Genomic DNA, 21,447 nt, shown 5'->3' on the forward strand with positions numbered 1-21,447 from the left:
ATGTGGCAGGATACAAAATCAATGCACAGAAATCAGTTGCTTTCTTATACACTAACAACGCAACTGTAGAAAGAGAAATTAGAGAAACGATTCCATTTACAATAGCACCAAAAACCATAAGATACCTCGGAATAAACCTAACCAAAGAGGTAAAGGATCTATACTCTAGGAACTACAAAACACTCATGAAAGAAATTGAAGAAGACACAAAAAGATGGAAAAATATTCCATGCTCATGGATCGGAAGAATAAACATTGTTAAAATGTCTATGCTACCCAGAGCAATCTATACCTTCAATGCCATCCCGATCAAAATTCCAATGACATTTTTCAAAGTGCTGGAACAAACAATCCTAAAATTTGTATGGAATCAGAAAAGACCCCGAATCGCCAAGGAGATGTTGAAAAAGAAAAACAAAGCTGGGGGCATCACGTTGCCTGATTTCAAGCTATATTACAAATCAGTGATCACCAAGACAGCATGGTACTGGCACAAAAACAGACATACAGACCAATGGAACAGAATAGAGAACCCAGATATGGACCCTCAACTCTATGCTCAAATAATCTTTGACAAAGCGGGAAAAAACATGCAATGGAAAAAAGACAGTCTCTTCAATAAATGTGCTGGGAAAATTGGACAGCCACATGCAGAAGAATGAAACTCGACCATTCTCTAACACCATTCACAAAGATAAACTCAAAGTGGATGAAAGACCTCAATGTGAGACAGGAATCCATCAAAACCTAGAGGAGAACATAGGCAGTAACCTCTTTGACATCGGCCACAGCAACTTCTTTCAAGATATATCTCCAAAAGCTAGTGAAACAAAAGCAAAAATGAACTTTTGGGACTTCATCAAGATAAAAGGCTTCTGCAAAGCAAAGGAAACAGTCAACAAAACAAAGAGGCAACCCACAGAATGGGAGAAGATATTTGCAAATGACACTACAGATAAAGGGCTGGTATCCAAGATCTATAAAGAACTTCTCAAACTCAACACCCAAAAAACAAATAATCAAGTCAAAAAGTGGGCAGAAGATATGAACAGACACTTCTCTGAAGAAGACATACAAATGGCTAACAGACACATGAAAAAGTGTTCATCATCATTAGCCATCAGGGAAATCCAAATCAAAACCACATTGAGATACCACCTTACACCAGTTAGAATGGCAAAAATGGACAGGGAAAGAAACAAATGTTGGAGAGGTTGTGGAGAAAGGGGAACCCTCTTACACTGTTGGTGGGAATGCAAGTTGGTACAGCCACTTTGGAAAACAGTGTGGAAGTTCCTCAAAAATTTAAAAATAGAGCTACCCTATGACCCAGCAATTGCACTACTGGGTATTTACCCCAAAGATACAGATGTAGGGAAAAGAAGGGCCATATGCACCCCAATGTTCATAGCAGCAATGTCCGCAATAGCCAAACTGTGGAAGGAGCCGAGATGCCCTTCAACAGATGAATGGATAAAGAAGATGTGGTCCATATATACAATGCAATATTACTCAGCCATCAGAAAGGATGAATACCCAACTTTTACATCAACATGGATGGGACTGGAGGAGATTATGCTAAGTGAAATAAGTCAAGCAGAGAAAGTCAATTATCATATGGTTTCACTTATTGGTGGAACATAAGGAATAGCATGGAGGACATTAGAAGAAGGAAGGGATAAATGGGGGGGGGAATTGTAGGGAGAGATGAACCATGAGAAACTATGGACTCTGAGAAACAAACAGGGTTTGGGGGGGGGGGGATTGGTTAGCCCGGTGATGGGTATTAAGGAGGGCACGTACTGCATGGAGCACTGGGTGTTATACGAAAACAATGGATCGTGGATCACTACATCAAAAACCAGTGATGTATTGTATGGTGACTAACATAATAAAATTAAAAAAAAAAAAAAAAAGAATGTTGTGACACTTAAAAGATGCTAAATCCTTGGAGTGGGGAAAAAAAGATCCATATTCAAGAACAACTATTACGAAAATAATGCAAGGATATCTGGCAAAGAAGTCAATACAGAAATCAAAAGAGAACATTAAAAAATATTCAAATAACCCCCCAAAAAGGCAGAAAGAGAGCAAGAGAAGAACAAGAATGAGGCAAACAGAAAACAAAACAAAAAATGACATAACTATATATATTTATAATTATACTTATATATTTTCACTAAAATGTCCTAAACTGGGCTTCAGCAAATCATGGCCTAGAAATCAAATACAGCCCAACACCTGTTCTATAAATAAAGTTTTATTTGAATACAGCCAAATCCATTCATTTACAAATTGTCTACGGCTATGTTCACACTACAATGACAGAGTAGGGTATTTGCCAAACAAACGATATGGACTGTGAAATCTAAAATATTTACTGTCTGGCAGTTCACAGAAAAAAATCTGTTGACCCATGGTCTAAACAGCCCGATTAAAGTGCAGAGATTACCAGAATGTATAAAAAATGCAAAACCTAACTACATGCCATCCACAAGTGAGTCACTTTATTTTTTTTTAAAGATTTATTTATTTAGAGAGAGAGAGAGAGAGAGCAGGGGGATAGGGAGAGGGAGACAAGCAAACTCCCCACTGAGCGGGGAGCCCAATGCAGGGCTCGATCCCAGGACCCTGAGGATCATGACCTGAGCTGAAATCAAGAGTCAGGCGCTCAACCGACTGAGCCACCCAGGTGCCCCAGGAGATTCACTTTACACACAAATGCAAAAAGAAAAAGTTCAACCCTTAAGAAAGCTGACTATATTAATATGAGACAAACTAGACTACCAAACATATTACCTTACAAAAAAGGAAACATTCCATAATGATAAAAAAGTTGATGTATCAGAAATACATAAAAATTGAGAAATTGTATGCCCCTTTTATAAGTTTCAAAATGCATGAAGAGGAGGAATAGACATACCAACAATTATATTTGAAGATTCTAATACTCCTTTCTCAAATGCACTGAACAAAACTCACCAAAGTATGGAAGATTTTATTGACAGCATCAACCATCTTGATCTGACATTTATAAAAGAATATAAGCAACAAACGTAGAATAAAAATTATTTTCAAGTACACGGAGTGTTCATAACAATAAGTCATATTTTGACCATAAAATAGATTTTAATAAACCTCAAAAGTACTGAAAACTCAGAGTATGATGTCTGACCATAACAAACATAATTTGGACATAACAATAAGATAACTCATACAGTCCCAAAATTATTAAAAGTAAATGCTATACTTAATAACTCATCAATCAAAGATATCAAAGAGAAAGTTAGATAGTATTGTGATATGAATGATAATGAAAATATAACATCAAAATGTGTGGGATACACCTAATCCTGCTCAGAGGAAAATTTATAGTTTTAATGCTTAAATTGGAATGGAAAAGAATCAAAGATCTAAGTTTAAGTTTCTACCTTGAGAAGCTAGAAAAAAGATGAGAAAATCAAATCCAAAGAAAGTATTAGAAAAGAAATAACAAAAAAATTTTATGTTAAAAAGTGACAAAAATAGGAGCACCTTGGTGGGGCTCAGTCAGTTAAGCAACTGACTCTTGGTTTTTGGCTCAGGTCATGATCTCAGGGTTGTAAGCTCGAGCCCCACGTTGGGGTCCACACTCAGCACAGAGTCTGCTTGAGATTCTCTCCCTTTCCTTCTCCCTCTCCCTCCTCCTCTGCCCCTCTCCCTGCTTGTGTGCACTCTCAAATAAATCTTTTTTTAAAAAAGTGACAAAAATACAATCCACAGACCTAAAGTAGCTTTGTTCAAAATTAATAACACTGAACAACCTCTAACATGACTAACAAAGAATGAGAGGAATAAAACATAAATATCAGCAATGAAAGATGGAGCATTACCTCATATTCCACAAACATCAAAAAAAAAAAAATAAAGGAGTATTATGAGCAACTTTACATTTGAAAACTTAAATGAAATAAAATTCCATGAAAAATAAAATTTACTGAAACTGACAAAATAGAAAATAGAAAATCTGAATAGTTCTGTAACCATCAAGAAACTAAATTAGTAGGATTATATGCTCCACAAAAAACCCCAAGTCCAGATGGTTTTACTGGTAAATTCTATCCAACACTTAAGGGGAAAAAAAAAACAAATATACACAAAATATTTCCAAAAAAAAAAAAAAAAAGGCAAACCCTCCACCAGTTCATTTTGTAAGTCCAGCATAACACTAAGGTCAAAAATTGACATCAACATTATAAAAAAGAAACCATAGGTCAACATTCTCCATTAAGTATAGATATGAAAATAGCTAAAAAAATACTAAGGAACTACTAAATAGAGCAGTATCTCAAAAGGACAGTAAGTCATGACCAATTGGAATTTATCCCAGAGATTAGTCTAACATTTGAAAATCAATCATTTACCAACGGCATAATCCATGGAAGAAATAATTGATAAGCTAGACTTCACCAAAATTAAAAACTTCTGCTCTACAACAGACACTGTCAAGAGAATGAGAAAACAAACCTGGGAGAAAACATTTGCAAGAGACCCATCTGATAAAGGACTGTTATCCAAAACAAAGAACTCTTAAAAATCAACATTAAGAAAACAAACCACCCCATTAAAAAAATGGGCCAAAGATCTAACAGACATCTCACCCAAGAAGATACATAGATGGCAAAAAATCATATGAAAAGACGCCCAACATCACCCAGGGAACTGCAAGTTAAAACAACCATGAGATACAACTACACGCCTATTAGAACAGCCAAAATTTAAAACACTGAAAACTCCAAACGCTGATAAGGATGTGGAGTGACAGGAACGCTCATTCATTGCTGGTAAAATGCAAAATGGTACTAGCCACGTTGTAAGACATTTTAGCAATTTCTTACAAAACTTTAACAATACTCTTATCATTCCATCCAGCAATCATGCTCCTTGGTATTTGCCCAAAAGAAGTGAAAATTTATGTCCACACAACAACTGCACGTGGCTACTTATGGCTGCTTAATTCATAATTGCCAAAAGTTGGAAGCAACCAAGATGTCTTTCAGTAGGTAAATAGATAAATAAAACCAGTGGCATGTTTGGACAATGGTGTATTACTCAACACTAAAAAGAAATGAGCTATCAAAAGCCATGAAAAGACATAAGAGAAACTTAAGTGAACATTACCACATGGAAGAAGGCAATCTGAAAAGGCTACAACCTGTATGATTCCAACTATAGGACATTCTGGAAAAGGCAAAACTGTGGGGACAGTAAAAAGACGAGTGACAGCCAGAGGACAAAGGAAGGGTGGGATGATAAACAGAGTACAGAGGACTTTTAAGGCAGTGAAACAATTCTGTGTGATATTATTAGGGTGGATATGTTTCATTATACATTGGTTGAAATCGATACAATGTGTACCACCAAGAGCAACCCCTAAGGTAAACTATGGACTGCAGCTGATAATGCTGTGTCCATGCAGATTCACCGACTATAGCAAACGTATCACTAGAGTGCAGGATGTCAACAGTGCAAGAGGCTGAGCATAAGTCCGGGCCGGGGGTATATGGGAACTCCCTGCACTTTCCACTCAATTTCACTATGAACATAAAAATGCTCTAAAAAATAAAATCTATTTTTAAAAAGTCAATCAAAATGACTCACCTTATTACCAGAATAAAAGGGCAAATCTATATGATTATTTCAGTAAATGCCCAAAAGCATATGACAAAATTCAGCACCCATTAGTGAAATTTTTTAAATTCTCAGCAAACTAGAATAGAAGAACCCAGTAGAAGGACTTACACTCAGACTTCACTACATGCTCTCAGCTTTATAGTATAAAGCTACAGGAATCAAAATCAAGATAGTGTGAGACTGGCATAGGGACAGACAAAGAGACCAATGAAATAGAATAGAATGAGCAGAAAAAGATCAAGATTATATGGTCAACTGATTTTTTTGACAAAGCTGCTGAAGTAATTCAACAGATGGGAAACAGCCTTTTCAACAAATGGTGTTAAAACAACTGGAAATCCATTGGGAAATAAATGAACCTCAATCCCAGCTCACTCTATACATAAATTAATTTGAAATGGATCACCAATCTAAACAAAAAAGGTAAAACTATCAAGCTTTTATGGGAAAAACATAAATACCTTTGTGACCTGAATATGAACAAGAATTTCTTAGAAAGAACATAGAAAATAACAACCATAAGAGAAAAAATTTTCAATTATATCATCAAAATTTAAAACTTCAGGGGCGCCTGGGTGGCTCAGTCGTTAAGCGTCTGCCTTCGGCTCAGGTCATGATCCCAGGGTCCTGGGATCGAGCCCCGCATCGGGCTCCCTGCTCGGCGGGAAGCCTGCTTCTCCCTCTCCCACTTCCCCTGTTTGTGTTCCTGCTCTCGCTATCTCTCTGTCAAATAAATAAATAAAATCTTAAAAAAAAATTTTTTTTGAACTTCGTAAGGAAACATTTCTAAGAAAATTAATAGGCAAGCCACACAGCCTGTGAGAAAACACTGACAAAACGTATCTGACAAAGGACTTTTATAAAATATAATGAATTCCTACAACTCAATAATGAAAATACAAATACCTCAATTTTTTAAATGAGCAAAATATCTCAACACATACTTCACAAAGAAGATATAAGAATGGTGAATAAGCCACAAAAACACATTATTATGTTGATATAAAACACAAATCCAAATAACAATGCAATTTAATACCATGAGATACACACTCACTAGACTAACAATGAAAAAGTATTGGTGAGAATCATGGAACATGGTAGGAATATAAATTGGTACAACCCAATTAGAAAAAATTTGCCAGTTTCTTTTAAACATGCACCTACCATTAACAGAGCAGTGCCAGTAGTAGATATTTTTCCAAGGAAAATATAAATGTATTTCCATACATACTTGTACAATAATATGCATATCAGCTTTATTCCTAATACCCAAAAACTAAAAACAGCCCAAACGTTCATCAACATAAGAATGGACAAATTGTAATATATTAATAAAACAGTATGCTAATCAGCAACAAAAAGGTAATATTCATACATTCAATCACAAGGATGGATCTCACAGACATATTCTGAGCAAAAGAATTCATATACCAAAAAGTACATATGGTAGGATTCCATTTACATGAAATTTTCAAAAACCCAAAACTAATCCACAGTTAAAATTTAGCAGAGTGGTTGCCACTTGATGGAAGTTATAGGGAACTAACAGGGAAGGAAACTTCCTAGGGAGATGGAAAAGTTCTGTATCTTCAATAAGGGTGAATCTATCTGTCAAAACTCACATTATACATATCACAATTAGTGTATTTTGACATATATAAAATTTACCTCAAAAGAGATAGACAACAACAAAAAAAAAGAACTCACACTCCTAGATGACTTAACTAGTTTTCAAAGAAATACTAAACTTATACAAACTTTCAAAAAACTGAGAAACCAAGAACACTTCCCAAACTGTCTTATGAGCTAAGCATATCATTCCAGAATATAAAAAAAATTAATAGGATAGGTAAATTAAGGGCCAATCTTGCTCCTGCATGTAAACAAAAAACTGCTGAACAAAATATAAGCAAATCAAACCAAACTATATATATTAAAATACACAGGAACAACTGGATATATACACTAATGTAGTACTGGTACATTTTAAAACTAACCAATATAATCCCCACAGTAACCAAATACAGAAGTTAAATCGTATCAACAAAACACATATAGAAAAAGCTTTTGATAAAAGTTCACTCCTATGCAAGGCAAAAACTCTCAACAGACTAGGACTAGAAGGAAAACTACCTTAACCTAAAAAAGAGTAACAATACAAACAAAAAAACTGCAGCAAACTTCAAACTCAATAGTAATTGAGTGTAAGTCCTTATATCTCAACAGTAAATTATTGAATTCTTCCCCCTGAAATCACAAACCAGACAAAATTCTATTTTCACCATTGAATTCAACATTTTATGGAAGATCCTCTCCATTGCATAATACGAGAAAAAGAAATAAAAGGCATAAAGTTCGGAAAGAAAAAAAAAGCTGTCATTATTTGAAAATAAGGTTATGAAAAATTCAAAAAACTTACATGTAATCTAGAATAAGTGGATATATCAAGATCCTTAAATACAGTATCAATATAAAAAAAATCAATTGTATTTCTATTCTAGTAACAAAGTTAGAAAACAGAATTCTATAAAAAGCTCATCCACAAACATCAAATACTCATAAATAAATGTATAAAACCTACAAAGAAGAAAATGAGCCTTGACCTATACCTCAAGAAACACAAAATAATCAGTATCAGATGGATCATAGACTAAAATATAAAGCATAATGATATGCTTAAAGATTATAGAATATAACACAGGAAAATATTTTCATGACCTTGGGGTTAAAAAAAAAAAAAAAAAGCTTGCTTAAAGGAACACAAAAAGGACTAATTATAAAGAAAAGTTTAATTAACTGGGCTTCACTAAATTTAAGAACTTCTTTTCAATAAAAGCCACAGAAAGGAAGAAATATTTTATTTATTACACACACACACTATCTCCAGCAAAGGACCTGTATCCAGAATGTACCAATAAGTAAGACAACCCACTCTCAATTCCCCACCCACTCCCAACCTCCCAACCTGAGAATATGCCCTTCAAGAAAAAAAAAAAATCACGGGGTGCCTGGGTCAGTTAAGCACCTGCCTTCGGCTCAGGTCATGATCCCAGTGTCCTGGAATCGAGCCCTGCATTGGGCTCTGTGCTCAGCAGGGAGCCTGCTTCTCCCTCTCCCTCTGCCTGCCTGCCTACTTGTGATCTCTCTCTCTCTCTTTGTCAAATAAATAAAATCTTTTTAAAAAAATCTAAGTTATGTACAGTGATATAAAAATGGGCTTAAGTTAAAGAGTTATCAGAAAACGTAAAGTGAAATCATAATTCAATATTACTCACCCCCCAAAAAAAGAAAATGGCTAAAGTTAAAAAAAAAAAATAATCACGTGTTGGTGAGGTTGTGAAGCAACTGGGAACTTTATTGTTGGTGGGTATATTGATAAAAATTGGTAAACTGGTAACCACTTGGGAAATTATCTGGCACTATCTACCAAAGCTGAAAAGGCCTACCCGATGACCCAGCAATTCCTCCTACGTTTATATCAAACACAAATGAGTGCCTCGTTCTCCCAAAAGACATGTATAAGAATGTTCATAACAACATTATTAACATGGCCAAAAACTATAAACAACTTGAATACCCACCATTAGTATGAACAAATAACTTGCAGTATATTTATACAAAGGAATACTGTGAACTAATACAAAGATGACTCATACAAGCATAATATTGAGCAAAATAAGCCAGAAAGAAGAGTATTTCTTATATAATTCCATTAAGATAAAATTCAAAAACAGGCAAAATAAATCAACAGTGATAAAGTCAGCATAGATGGTTAATATGGAGATGCTAATTCACGCAGAGAAGGCATTGGGTGCCTATCTTGGTCTGCATAGTGGTTACATAAGTACATGCAAATGTAAAAATCCACTGAGTCAGGTATGCATAGAACTCCATTTTTTAAAAATTTTAAGACCTCAAAATAAATATATTTTCAGACAAATAAAAGCAGACATTTTATCATCAGCAGACCTGATGAAACAGTAAAAGGAATTTTTAAGTCAAAATGAAAATATTATCAAAGGGAAGTCTGTGAATGTAAAGTCTGTGAATGTGAAGGAATAGGGACAGTAGTTTTTGAGGTTTTAAATATATGTACAACTAAAGACATAACAGCAATGACCCAAAAAAGGTAGAAGTCAGGTAAATCAGAAGTGGCAAAATACAAATTTACCAAGAATACATGTGGCAATCTCCAGGGAAAACAACAAAAAGTAAAACTAAGAAATTAATAAATGAGGGAGAGAATAATTTAAAATACTCCATTACCAGGAATTGAGAGTCACATAATACAGAATAGGCAAGACAAATAGAAAACAAATAGTAATAAATAATTCCATTACATATCAACGGACTCCAATCAAAAGATGAGATTATCAGGCTAGATTAAAAAACAAAAACTGGGGGACCTAGCTGGCTCAGACGGTAGAGAATGTGACTCTTGATCTTGGGGTCATGAGTTCAAGCCCTGTGCTGGGGGTAGAGTTTACTTAAAAAAAAAAAAGAAAAGAAAAAGAAAAAAATGAAAAACCTATATTCTAATTAACAGTAAACATACCATAAGATTAAAGAAAGCTAAAACTGTAAGGATGAAATAAGATATTTAATGCAAATACTAATAAAAAGAGCTAGAATCATTCTATTAATATGAAATTAAGAAAAATTTAACTCAAAAAGCATTACTTAGAGACAAGGATCATTCCATTATGATAAGAGTTAATCACCAGGCAGATATAATAACTTTATATTTGTCATCAGTGAAAACTAAAAGAAAGAAATAAACAAATCCTCTCTAAGGAAATGAGAGATCAAGAGGAGAAAATAAAAAAGTAAGGATGTGAAAGATTTAAACAAGGTTAATGATTTTAACCTAACTGATATTTATACAACAATGCACAGCAAATTTCAAAGGACTGAAATCACACAGTGACTGTTACGGAATTACACTGCAACTCAGTAACAGAAATATACCCAGAAAACCCTCCAAGTATTTGGAAATTGAACAACAAACTTCTAAAATAATAGATAAAAAAAAAAGAAGAAGAAGAAGAAAGAAAATACAACGGAAATTCGAAATCACACTGTATTTTGAGCAAAATAACAGTGAAAATATGACATATCAAAACTTATCAGCTATAGCTAAAGATGCTTAGAGGAAAACGTATAGCCTTAAATACACATTTTTAAAAAAGGGCTAGACATCAATGCTCTAAGTATCTATCTCCAAAAGTTACAAAAAAGAAGAGCAACTTAAAACCTAAGAGAGTAGAGTCGGTTTCTCTTTCTGCCCTTACCCCTGCTGCTGCTCGCTCTCTCTAATAAATAAAATCTTTAAAAAGAAAGAAAAAGAAAACCAAAGAGAGTAGAAGGAAGAAAATATTAAAAGCAGCAATTACTGAAACAGAAAACAAGTCTACAATAGAAAAATTCAAAAAGCAAAGGTTAATTCATTGAAAAAATAATAAAACTGATAAAGCTCTATCATGATAAATGAAAAGAAATGAGAGGCAAAAATAAATATAGTAGTAACTGAAAAATTAAATGACATGGGTGAACTTAGAAAACTGACACATAGAAAGAAAATCCAAACAGTCTGATTTTCCACTAAAGAAATTAAAACTGTCTCACTGGCAACTTGCAGGCCCAGCGGTTTCACAAGTGAAATTTTCTAAGCATATAAGGAAGAAATAATAACAATCTTCCCAAACTCTTCCAGAGAAGAGTAAAAGAGGCCCGCATAACCAAAATACCAGAATGTGATCAGGATTTTCAGTAGGAAAATTACAAGCCAGTTACTCTCCAAGAATCTAAACACACACACACACACACACACACACACACACACACACACACAGCAAGCCAAGTGCAATGAAACATAAAAAGGATAATACAAAGTTAGGCTTATCTTAGAAATGCAGTGTTAGTTTAACATTTGAAAATAAATCGTTGTAGGGCGCCTGGGTGGCTCAGTTGGTTAAGCGACTGCCTTCGGCTCAGGTCATGATCCTGGAGTCCCTGGATCGAGTCCCGCATCGGGCTCCCTGCTCGGCAGGGACTCTGCTTCTCCCTCTGACCCTCCCCCCTCTCATGTACTCACTCTCTCTCATTCTCTCTCTCTCAAATAAATAAATAAAATCTTTAAAAAAAATAAAAAATAAAAAATAAATCGTAATTCAACACATTAACAGAGTAAAGGAGAAAAGCCTTAAGTGTCTCAAAAGATGTTGATAAAACATTTTCTTAAAATCCAACACAATTCAGGGGCACCTGGGTGGCTCAGTTGGTTAAGCAGCTGCCTTCGGCTCAGGTCATGGTTCCAGGGTCCTGGGATCGAGCCCCACATCGGGCTCCCTGCTTGGCGGGAAGCCTGCTTCTCCCTCTCCAACTCCCCCTGCTTGTGTTCCCTCTCTAGCTGTCTCTCTCTGTCAATTAAATAAATAAATAAAATCTTAAAAAAAAAAAAAATCCAACACAATTCATAATTGAAAAAGTAAAATCAGCTAGGTTGCTAAGTATGAAGTCAAACAAAATTCCATTATATTTCTCACTACTAGCAAAAAAACAACTAGAAAATGAAATTTAACAATTCTAATTAAAATGACAAAGAATAGCATATTCCTTCATCAACTGGCTGACTCAGTATTATTAAGGAATCAATTATCTACAAACTGATCTCCAGTTTCAGTGCAATCCTAATCAAAATTCAAGCAGATATATGGGTGTGGATTTTTAAGAGTAATTCTGAAACTGAAACACTCATTGTAAAATTACATGAAAATATCAAGGGCCAAAGAACAGAGGAGGAGAGGGAGGAAGCTGAAGGACATACACTACCAGATACTGAGACTTCTTAAATCTAAAGTATGTAAGACTGTGTGGTACTGGCACAAGGAGAGACACATAAACCCATGGAACAGAAGAGTCCAGAAGCATACTCAAACTTACACTGACAGATGAAGAAGAAAAACATCTTGGAAAAAAATTCCATGTAGAAATATTTCATTCAAAACACTAATATATATTTTCTGACTGATCATATCAATTACAACAGCAAGGAAATCATGTTTCAGTTAAATTCTCTCAGAAACCGTATAAAATTACTTCCAAAACAATTAGCAGAACTTTTATAAAAACTTTATCTCTTACCTCTCCAAAAGCTCCTCGACCTATCACCTTCAATATCTCAAAGTCTTCTCTATGTAGGCGCATCTGTTTTACTTTAGAAGTAAATGGTTTGGCTGAAATAAAAGAACAACATCAATTAGTTTCTTAATGAAATGTGATGCAAATTAGATATATACACAATGGTTCCTAAACAACAGAAATTCAAATTATGATTAAGCATGAAGTCAAACTATTTCATAATCCCATCAAACTATATTAAGAAGAAATAGATTTAATTTCCACAAGAAAATAATTTCCTTTATTTCTTGCATGTGAATTACGTTTTTGGTGAGAAACATATTTTTAAACACCTAATAACATATGAAATAAGGCAAAGTAACAGGAATGTACAAAGGAGGCCAATTCCTTTTCGTGTTGAACACTGTGTATATTCTAACACTCAATGCTAGACATATATTTTAACACAAGTGTCCGAGAAGTAAAAGCAAATTTTATGGAAGAGGGAGTTTCAGCAATTCCCACCAAGTAAATTCAGATTTCTTTCACACTCATTCATTTATTTACCCTTTTAACACCCCTTTAGCAAGAGTCTACACTATATAAAGCACGGTGGCAATCACTGGAGTCTGAACAATTATGAGTAAAATACAATACCTTCCTTCAAAAAGTGCTCAGTCTTCAGGGCAGACAGACATAAACACACAAACAAAATGTAACAATGGGATGAAATTCTAATAGAGGTAAATATAAAGTGCTTCAAGATAGGTGAGAATGGAACACTAATACTTCACAAAATAACACAGGAACTGGACCTTGAGGACTAAGTAGAATTTTGCTACTTTGCCTGGGTTTGCAGTGTAGACATTCCAGGCACAGGGAGCAATATAAGCAAATGAAGAGAGGCAAGAAAATAACGGTTGAGGTGTTAACAGTCAATATTCCACTGTTGTTATACAATTTTGAGAAGAAATACAAAGAAATTGGACCTAGAAAGTGAAAAATGTAAATGGCCTTGAATACCATACAAGGTATTAATGATAGGGGATAAACTGACATTTTTTTAAATCATAAAATCAATGTATGTTCTGCTGCCTCTAAGAGAAATGTAGAATTATCTTCCTTTCCTCCCTTCATGTCCCTTTTCATTCTCATGCAAAAAGGAGTAATATGACTAAAGGGTCATTATATATAGATACTGCTCTCTTCCCCTTCCTTCCATGGAGCAAGAGTAATATTTATTTGAGCATTAGGAGAATGAAATAGGCAAGCCAATCCTTACAACTTGATTTGTTCTGAAGGTATTTAGCCCAACTAGCTAATTTAGAAAAGAAGGGTATTCCAAATTGCATATCTCAGTCTAGTAGAGATTTCTGTGATGGTGTTTTAGATAATAAGGAAAGGATACAAAGATTGGCTATTTGGAATTCACAAAAGGAGAATATGATCAAAGGAATATCATATTTGAATGAAGGTATGGAGGATCTCATCCTGGGAGAAAGACAACACAGAAAACAATGGCACCAAATGAAGTGAACACTTTGATAAGATGACTAAGGCACATTGGTTTTTGAACAACCCAGACTGGAAAGCTTGTTGAGACTATGGCCACTGTGTACCAGTCAGGGTTCCAAAAGGAAATACATCATCATAATTGGAGGAAAGTTTATAGACAAACTATTTGCAAAGATGTACGTGGGATATAAGGGTACCACCAGGAAGAGTAAGTAATCTATCTAGCAGAATGAGTACTGCTATCTATCTAGCAGTAATCTGAGACTAGTGTCCCTCCCTTTCCCAGCTTCTGTATCAGCATTTCAGAAATACATGGTTAAGACGGGTTGGTATAGAATATATAAATTAAAAATAAAGATGTGGAGCCAGCCAGTATGAGTCCACTGCTGGTCTAGTTGCCAGCTATAGCTAAAAAACACCACACAGCAGCCTACAACATAACATTTAGCAGTTCTTTAAATACATCTTCTATTTCACTTTATATTCCTCCTACCTCAAGACTTTCAAATAACCTGAACCCAAATAAAGTATATGCTCTATATCTTTGTCTCATTACCGACCCTAAATCCAACAACAGCATTTCATCACAGACAACTACAGTTATCTGTAATCTAGAATAATTCCGTGTATACCTTCTTTTGAGTAACATCCTACTTATCTAAAAGGTCAAAAATGTAGCTTTTTCAAACCTCAGAAACACTACTGCAAAACAGGAAAAGAAACTTTTTTAATTTAAATTCAATTAGCCAACATATTGTACATCATTAGTTTTTGATGTAGTGTTCAATGACTCAAAGAGACTTTTTTAAAACTAGAGTAAATGAAATACAATTCAGGGAAGCAAACGCTTGTTAAAATGATCTTTCAGAAAAGGTACAAAGGATGATAGTATGCAAAAAACATCATTTTTCCACACAGTAGCATATACCCTGAAAGCACCACAAATGAGTACTATAAAATCATATGTAATTAGGGCTAAAGATTTTGTGAGTTTTCCAAGTTTCATAAAACTTCACCATTAACAGAAATTTAAAAAGTAATCCTATCTATTCTTTACTTCCTGGAACCTGCTGATAAAAATCCCATTTCTTTGACATTGCAAAACTATTCTATTTTAGGCATTCAAAAATGAGTTAAATCACAAATTTCTTCAGGAGGCTCATAGTTTTACTAATCATGTACTGAATTCACTCAAAAAGTATCTTCTAATACCTGCTGTATGCCAGCCATTTTATAAGATGTTAGAGATACAAAAGATAAACAGTCCCTGTACTCAAGTAAACAAATTATGCAATAAGTGTTCCTCTTCCATTTAAAATGTTCAGTGTGAATACAAATGGCTAATAAACAGAAAATGGCACTCAAAGAAATCAGAGAAATGCAAATAAACATACTAGAAATATTCTATTACTTACTAATCAAATAGGCCAAAAAAAAAAAAAAAAAGTGAAACCACCAGTGTTTGTAGGTGTGTGAAGTATAAATAACAGATATTCTCATACACAGCTGATATTACTGTTAATTACAAACTCTGTGAAGAGAATTTGGTTTTCTATTTCATTCTTTTAATTTGGTATATTAAAAAGATTTTAAAAGTTGAATCATCTTTATATACCTTGGTATAAACCATACTTGGTTGTAATGTTTTTAATACACAGATGACATTGCTTTGCTCTGATTTTATTTTAAAATTTAACATCTTGACTTCATAAACAACACTGTCTACAATTATCTTTTTTCTATACTGTCTTCATCTGGTTTGGGACCAATGATAAATCAACCTCATTAAGTATGTTTAGTAGCTTTCTCTCTTTTCTCATTCTCTAAACAAAATCCAGGTTGTTTAAAGATCTCAAGGTGATAAACAAAACTACAAAACTTTTAGAAGATGAAAGCAGGGACTCTGACTATAAGGTCCGATAAAACATGCTAATGAAGATATCTTTTCAGTGGGCTTTTAATAATTGACTTCTTTCATATAACTGTCATTTTCATATTTTATATTTCTTTCTGTGATAACTTTGTTAATTCTATTTTTTTTACAAATTTATATGCTGCATTAAAGTGAAATATTCTTTTGTTTTAAAACTCTACAATATAGATAGGTTTGATCCCTTTTAGATGCTAATACTGTATATTTGGGTCTTTTTTCATTGTTTTTCCTTACCAATATGGCTGGAAGTTTGCATATTTTACAATCAGTCTTCTAAATACATAGTATTTAGATTTGCTTGTCCTCCATAAAATTCTGTGAGATTTTCTTGTTTTAGTAGGTTGTTCCCCAAATTCATGTAAAATTTCAGAAAAAGTAGAGGCTAATATTAACCCTTCCCCTCCCACCAAATAACTAAGTTAGACATATTAATAATAGGCAAAAGAGATATTAGGGAGAAAGGCATTAGTAGAATAAAGATTAAAAGGAATCATACATAGAGCTTAAAAAAAAAAAAGTCAAACTAACCAGGATGTAACAATGATTCTAAACTTGTATACACCCAATAACATAACCTCAAAATATGTAAAGCCAAACTGACAGACATAAAAGAAACAAACTTACCTTCACAGATTCTACTATTAACTCTCTCAGTAATTGATAGCTCAAGCAGGAAAAAAAAAAAAAAAAAGCACCATGCATGTAATGCTCCACTTATGAGTTGGAGAATATCATTATAAAACACACACAGAACTTCTACAAATTTTGACAACATGCCAAGACATAAAACTACCTCCAACAAATTTCAAAGTACTGGGAACATAAAAACCAAATTATATGAGTAGAGTGCAATTAGAAATCAATAACAGAAAAGTTACCAAGAAAAACCATAAGCTCTGATATCCAAAATTATTTTAAAGAAGAAATTAATAAATAGAAAATATTCAGAACTAATAGTAACAAAATACTATACATCAAAAGTTCTAGAATACAGCCTAAACCAGTATATACTGAGGCGGGGAAAAAAAAGCTCTCAATATTTACATTGGTAAAGGACATCTTAAAAATTAAGGTGTTAAACAGACAATGAAGTATTAGACCAAAGAATAAACTCAAAGTAGAAGAAAACAAAAAGAAAGCAAAATAAATAAAATTAATTAATTTGAAAATAAGCATATAAGAGAAAGGCTCAACAAGGCCAAAGGATGGTTCGTTGAAAAAACTAATAAAAAACAATAGAGTGCCTGGGTGGCTCAGTCGGTTAAACATCTGTTCAGGTCATGATCCTGGGGTCCTGGGATCAAGTCCCGCATCAGGCTCCTTGCTCGGCAGGGAGGGTGCTTCTCCCTCTCTCTCTGCTTCTCCCCTGGCCTGTGCTCTCTCTTGCCCATGCTCTCTCTCTCAAATAGTTAAAAAAAAAAAAAAAAGAAAGAAAGAAAGAAAAGAAAAGAAAAATCTATAGCGGGAATGAGAAATTGGACAAAACTTCAGATGCTGCTGAGATTGAATGGATTTAGGTAAGAGAATATCATTAAAAGCTTATGCCAATAGGGACACCTGGGTGGCTCAGTCGTTAAGCATCTGCCTTCAGCTCAGGTCATGATCCCAGGGTCCTGGGATCAAGCCCCGCATCGGGCTCCCTGCTCAGCAGGAAGCCTGCCTCTCCCTCTCCCACTCCCCCTGCTTGTATTCCCACTCTCACTGTCGCTCTCTGTCAAATAAAATCTTTTAAAAATAAATAAATAAAGGTCTAAAATCTTTAAAATAAAAAAAGCTTATGCCAATAAATTTGAAAATGTAGAAGTAAGCAAATTCCTAGAATAACTGGTTTTTTAAAAATTAAAAATATGAACTGATAAATAAACTGAATCACTAGTATAAAAATCTTCTACAAAAAAAAAAGACCAATCCTGAACAGCTTTACCTGCAAGTTCAACTAAACACATTAAGAGGTAATCCCCATATTAAACAAAATTTTCCAAAGAATAAACCAAGAGGGAAAGCTGTCTAACTCATTTCATCCTAACCTCATACCAAAAATACAGATGTTGTTCATGAATACAGATACAAAAAGTCTCACCAAATTGTCAAACTAATCAAGCAATTTATAAATAAAATAACATGACCAAGTTGAGTTTATCCCAAGAATGCAAGGTTGTTTTAATATTAGAAACTGATTAACATGATTCATCACAGAAACAGATTAAAAATATCAATATTTCAATAAATATATCTATATATAAACACTGTTCAATAAAATTATACAACCATTCATGCTATTTTTAAAAACTACACTTTTAACAAATGAGAAACAAAAGGAAACTTCCATGGCCTGATAACTGATAGCTACAACAGCAGCAGCAGAAGAGCAAACATAACACTTAAAAGAAAAATGTTAAAAACATTGTCCTTAAAAATCAAGAGGCAAATAAGAATGTCTTCTATCAAAATAATCGTTATTATCACTTCTACTTAACATTTTAATAATGATACAAGTCAGTCAGTAGGAAAAGAAGTAACATACATAAGGACTGAAAAAGAAGAAAGAAAACTGTTACTATGCACAGATGATTTAATTATCTACATAGAAAATCCCACAAGCAATTAAAAAAACGGGGAGGGGGGCGCTCCTGGGTGGCTCAGTCGTTAAGTGTCTGCCTTCAGCTCAGGTCATGATCCCAGGGTCCTGGGATTGAGCCCAGCATCGGGCTCCCTGCTCAGTGGGAAGCCCGTTTCTCCCTCTCCCACTCCCCCGCCCCCACTTGTGTTCCCTCTCTCGCTGTGCCTCTCTCCATCAAATAAATAAAAAATCTTTAAAAAAAAAAAGAAAAGAAAAGAAAATCCCACAAGCAAATCAAACCTACAATGAGATATCACTTCACACCTGTCAGAATGGCTACTATCAAAAAGTCAAGTAACAAGTATTGGCAAAGATGTGGAGAAAAGGAACCCTTGTGCACTGTTGGTGGGAGTACAAATCAGCGCAACAACTGTGGAAAATATGTAGGTTCCTCAAACAATTAAAAATAGAAATACCATATGATCTAGTAATTCCATTACTATTTATCCACAGAACATAAAAATACTAATTCAAAAAGATATATGCATCCCTATGTTTATTGCAGCATTATTTACAATAGCTAAGACATTAAAGCAACCCAAGTGTCCACTGATAGATGAATGAATGAAGATGTGATGTGCGTGTGCATAAACATGTGTGTTGGAATATTACACACACATAAAAAGGATGAAATCTTGACATTTGTAACAACATGAATGAACCTAGAGGGTACTATGCTAGGCGAAATAAGTCAGTCAGACATGAACAGACATTTTTCCAAAGAAGACATCCAAATGGCCAACAGACACATGAAAAAGTGCTCAACATCGCTTGGCATCAGGGAAATCCAAATCAAAACCTCAATGAGATACCACCTCACACCAGTCAGAATGGCTAAAATTAACCAGTCAGGAAATGACAGATGTTGGCGGGGATGCGGAAAAAGGGGAACCCTCTTACACTGTTGGTGGGAATGCGAACTGGTACAGCCACTCTGTAAAACAGTATGGAGGTTCCTCAAAAAGTTGAAAATAGAGCTACCATATGATCCAGCAATTGCACTACTGGGTATCTACCCCAAAGATACAAATGTAGGGATCCGAAGGGGTACGTGCACCCCGATGTTTATAGCAGCAATGTCCACAATAGCCAAACTGTGGAAAGAGCCAAGATGTCCATCGACAGATGAATGGATAAAGAAGATGTGGTGTATATATATACAATGGAATATTATGCAGCCATCAAAAGGAATGAAATCTTGCCATTTCCAACTACGCGGATGGAACTGGAGGGTATTATGCTGAGCGAAATAAGTCAATCAGAGAAAGACATGTATCATATGACCTCACTGATATGAGGAATTCTTAATCTCAGGAAACAAACTGAGGGTTGCTGGTGTGGTGAGGGGTGGGAGGGATGGGATGGCTGGGTGATAGACATTGGGGAGGGTATGTGCTATGGTGAGCGCTGTGAATTGTGTAAGACTGTTGAATCACAGACCTGTACCTCTGAAACAAATAATACTTTATATGTTAAAAAAAAAAAGAAGAAGAAGAAGAAGAAGATAGTAGGAAGGGAAAAATGAAGGGGGGGAAATCGGAGAGAGAGACGAACCATGGACTCTGAGAAACTCTGAGACTATGGACTCTGAGAAACAAACTGAGGGTTCTAGGGGGGAGGGGGTGGTGGGATGGGTTAGCCTGGTGATGGGTATTAAAGAGGGCACGTATTGAATGGAGCAGTGGGTGTTATACACAAACAATGAATCATGGAACACTACATCAAAAACTAATGATGTAATGTATGGTGATTAACATAACATAATAAAAAATAAAGTGAGCTCGCAATCTAAAACTTTAAACCCAGTGAGGAAATAGTCCACCATTGTAATGAAAAGTTGGCAATCAAAACAAACAGATTAGTACCCAGGAACTCATGAGATTAATACAATCTGAAAACACCATAAAGTAAGTGGGTAACAATGATTAAAGAGATAGAATATAAATGATAAAGAAAACAAATTATGAAAATTAACCAAATAAAACTTCAAGAAATGAAAATTATAGTCACTGAAATTTAATGTTATGTTGTCATAACATGTGCTATCAGATCATTTAAGTCACCAACTTACTTCTCTATACCTGTTTTTAAGTATCCAAACCTTATTTAAAAAGAAAAAGAGGGGCGCCTGAGTGGCTCAGTCGTTAAGTGTCTGCCTTCGGCTCAGGTCACGATCCCAGGGTCCTGGGATCAAGCCCTGCATCGGGCTCCCAGCTCGGCGGGAAGCCTGCTTCTCCCTCTCCCACTCCCCCTGCTTGTGTTCCCTCTCTTGCTGTCTCTCTCTCTGTCTCTGTCAAATAAAGAAATAAAATCTTAAAAAAAAAAGAAAGAAAGAAAGAAAAAAGGAAAGAAAAGAAAAAGAAACACTCTAAACCAATAACTCCAAAACAGGAGGAGGTTAACAGGGAGGGGGGAGGATGTGCTGTTACGGGTGAATCCTGGACCTCCTCAAGAATATAGCATAAGACTATGAACTCCTCCCCAGAAAAAGCACATATACTTCAAATTTTAAATACCACACAAAAGATTACTAGATATCTCATAAACTTAGATTAAGAAATCATTTTCTAAAGGGTATTTCATA

General features: G+C 34.8%; 1 protein-coding gene across 23 annotated transcripts in view; it reads right to left on the minus strand.

Annotated features, from left to right (window-relative positions):
- Positions 1–21,447, minus strand: part of CDC42BPA (CDC42 binding protein kinase alpha) — a 330,638-nt gene that overhangs the window by 265,923 nt on the left and 43,268 nt on the right. For all 23 annotated transcript variants that reach the window (XR_004297614.1, XM_032389303.1, XM_032389298.1 and 20 more), the window contains exon 2: positions 12,820–12,911. Coding sequence is in view for 22 of the 23 variants with exons in the window: in XM_032389303.1 (XP_032245194.1) it covers positions 12,820–12,911 (92 nt within the window). In the remaining variant the exon portion in view is untranslated. The remainder of the gene's footprint in view (positions 1–12,819; positions 12,912–21,447) is intronic.

The sequence above is a fragment of the Phoca vitulina genome, unplaced genomic scaffold (genome assembly GCF_004348235.1).
Source record: "Phoca vitulina isolate PV1807 unplaced genomic scaffold, GSC_HSeal_1.0 scaffold54, whole genome shotgun sequence".
NCBI classification, from domain to species: Eukaryota; Metazoa; Chordata; class Mammalia; order Carnivora; family Phocidae; genus Phoca; species Phoca vitulina.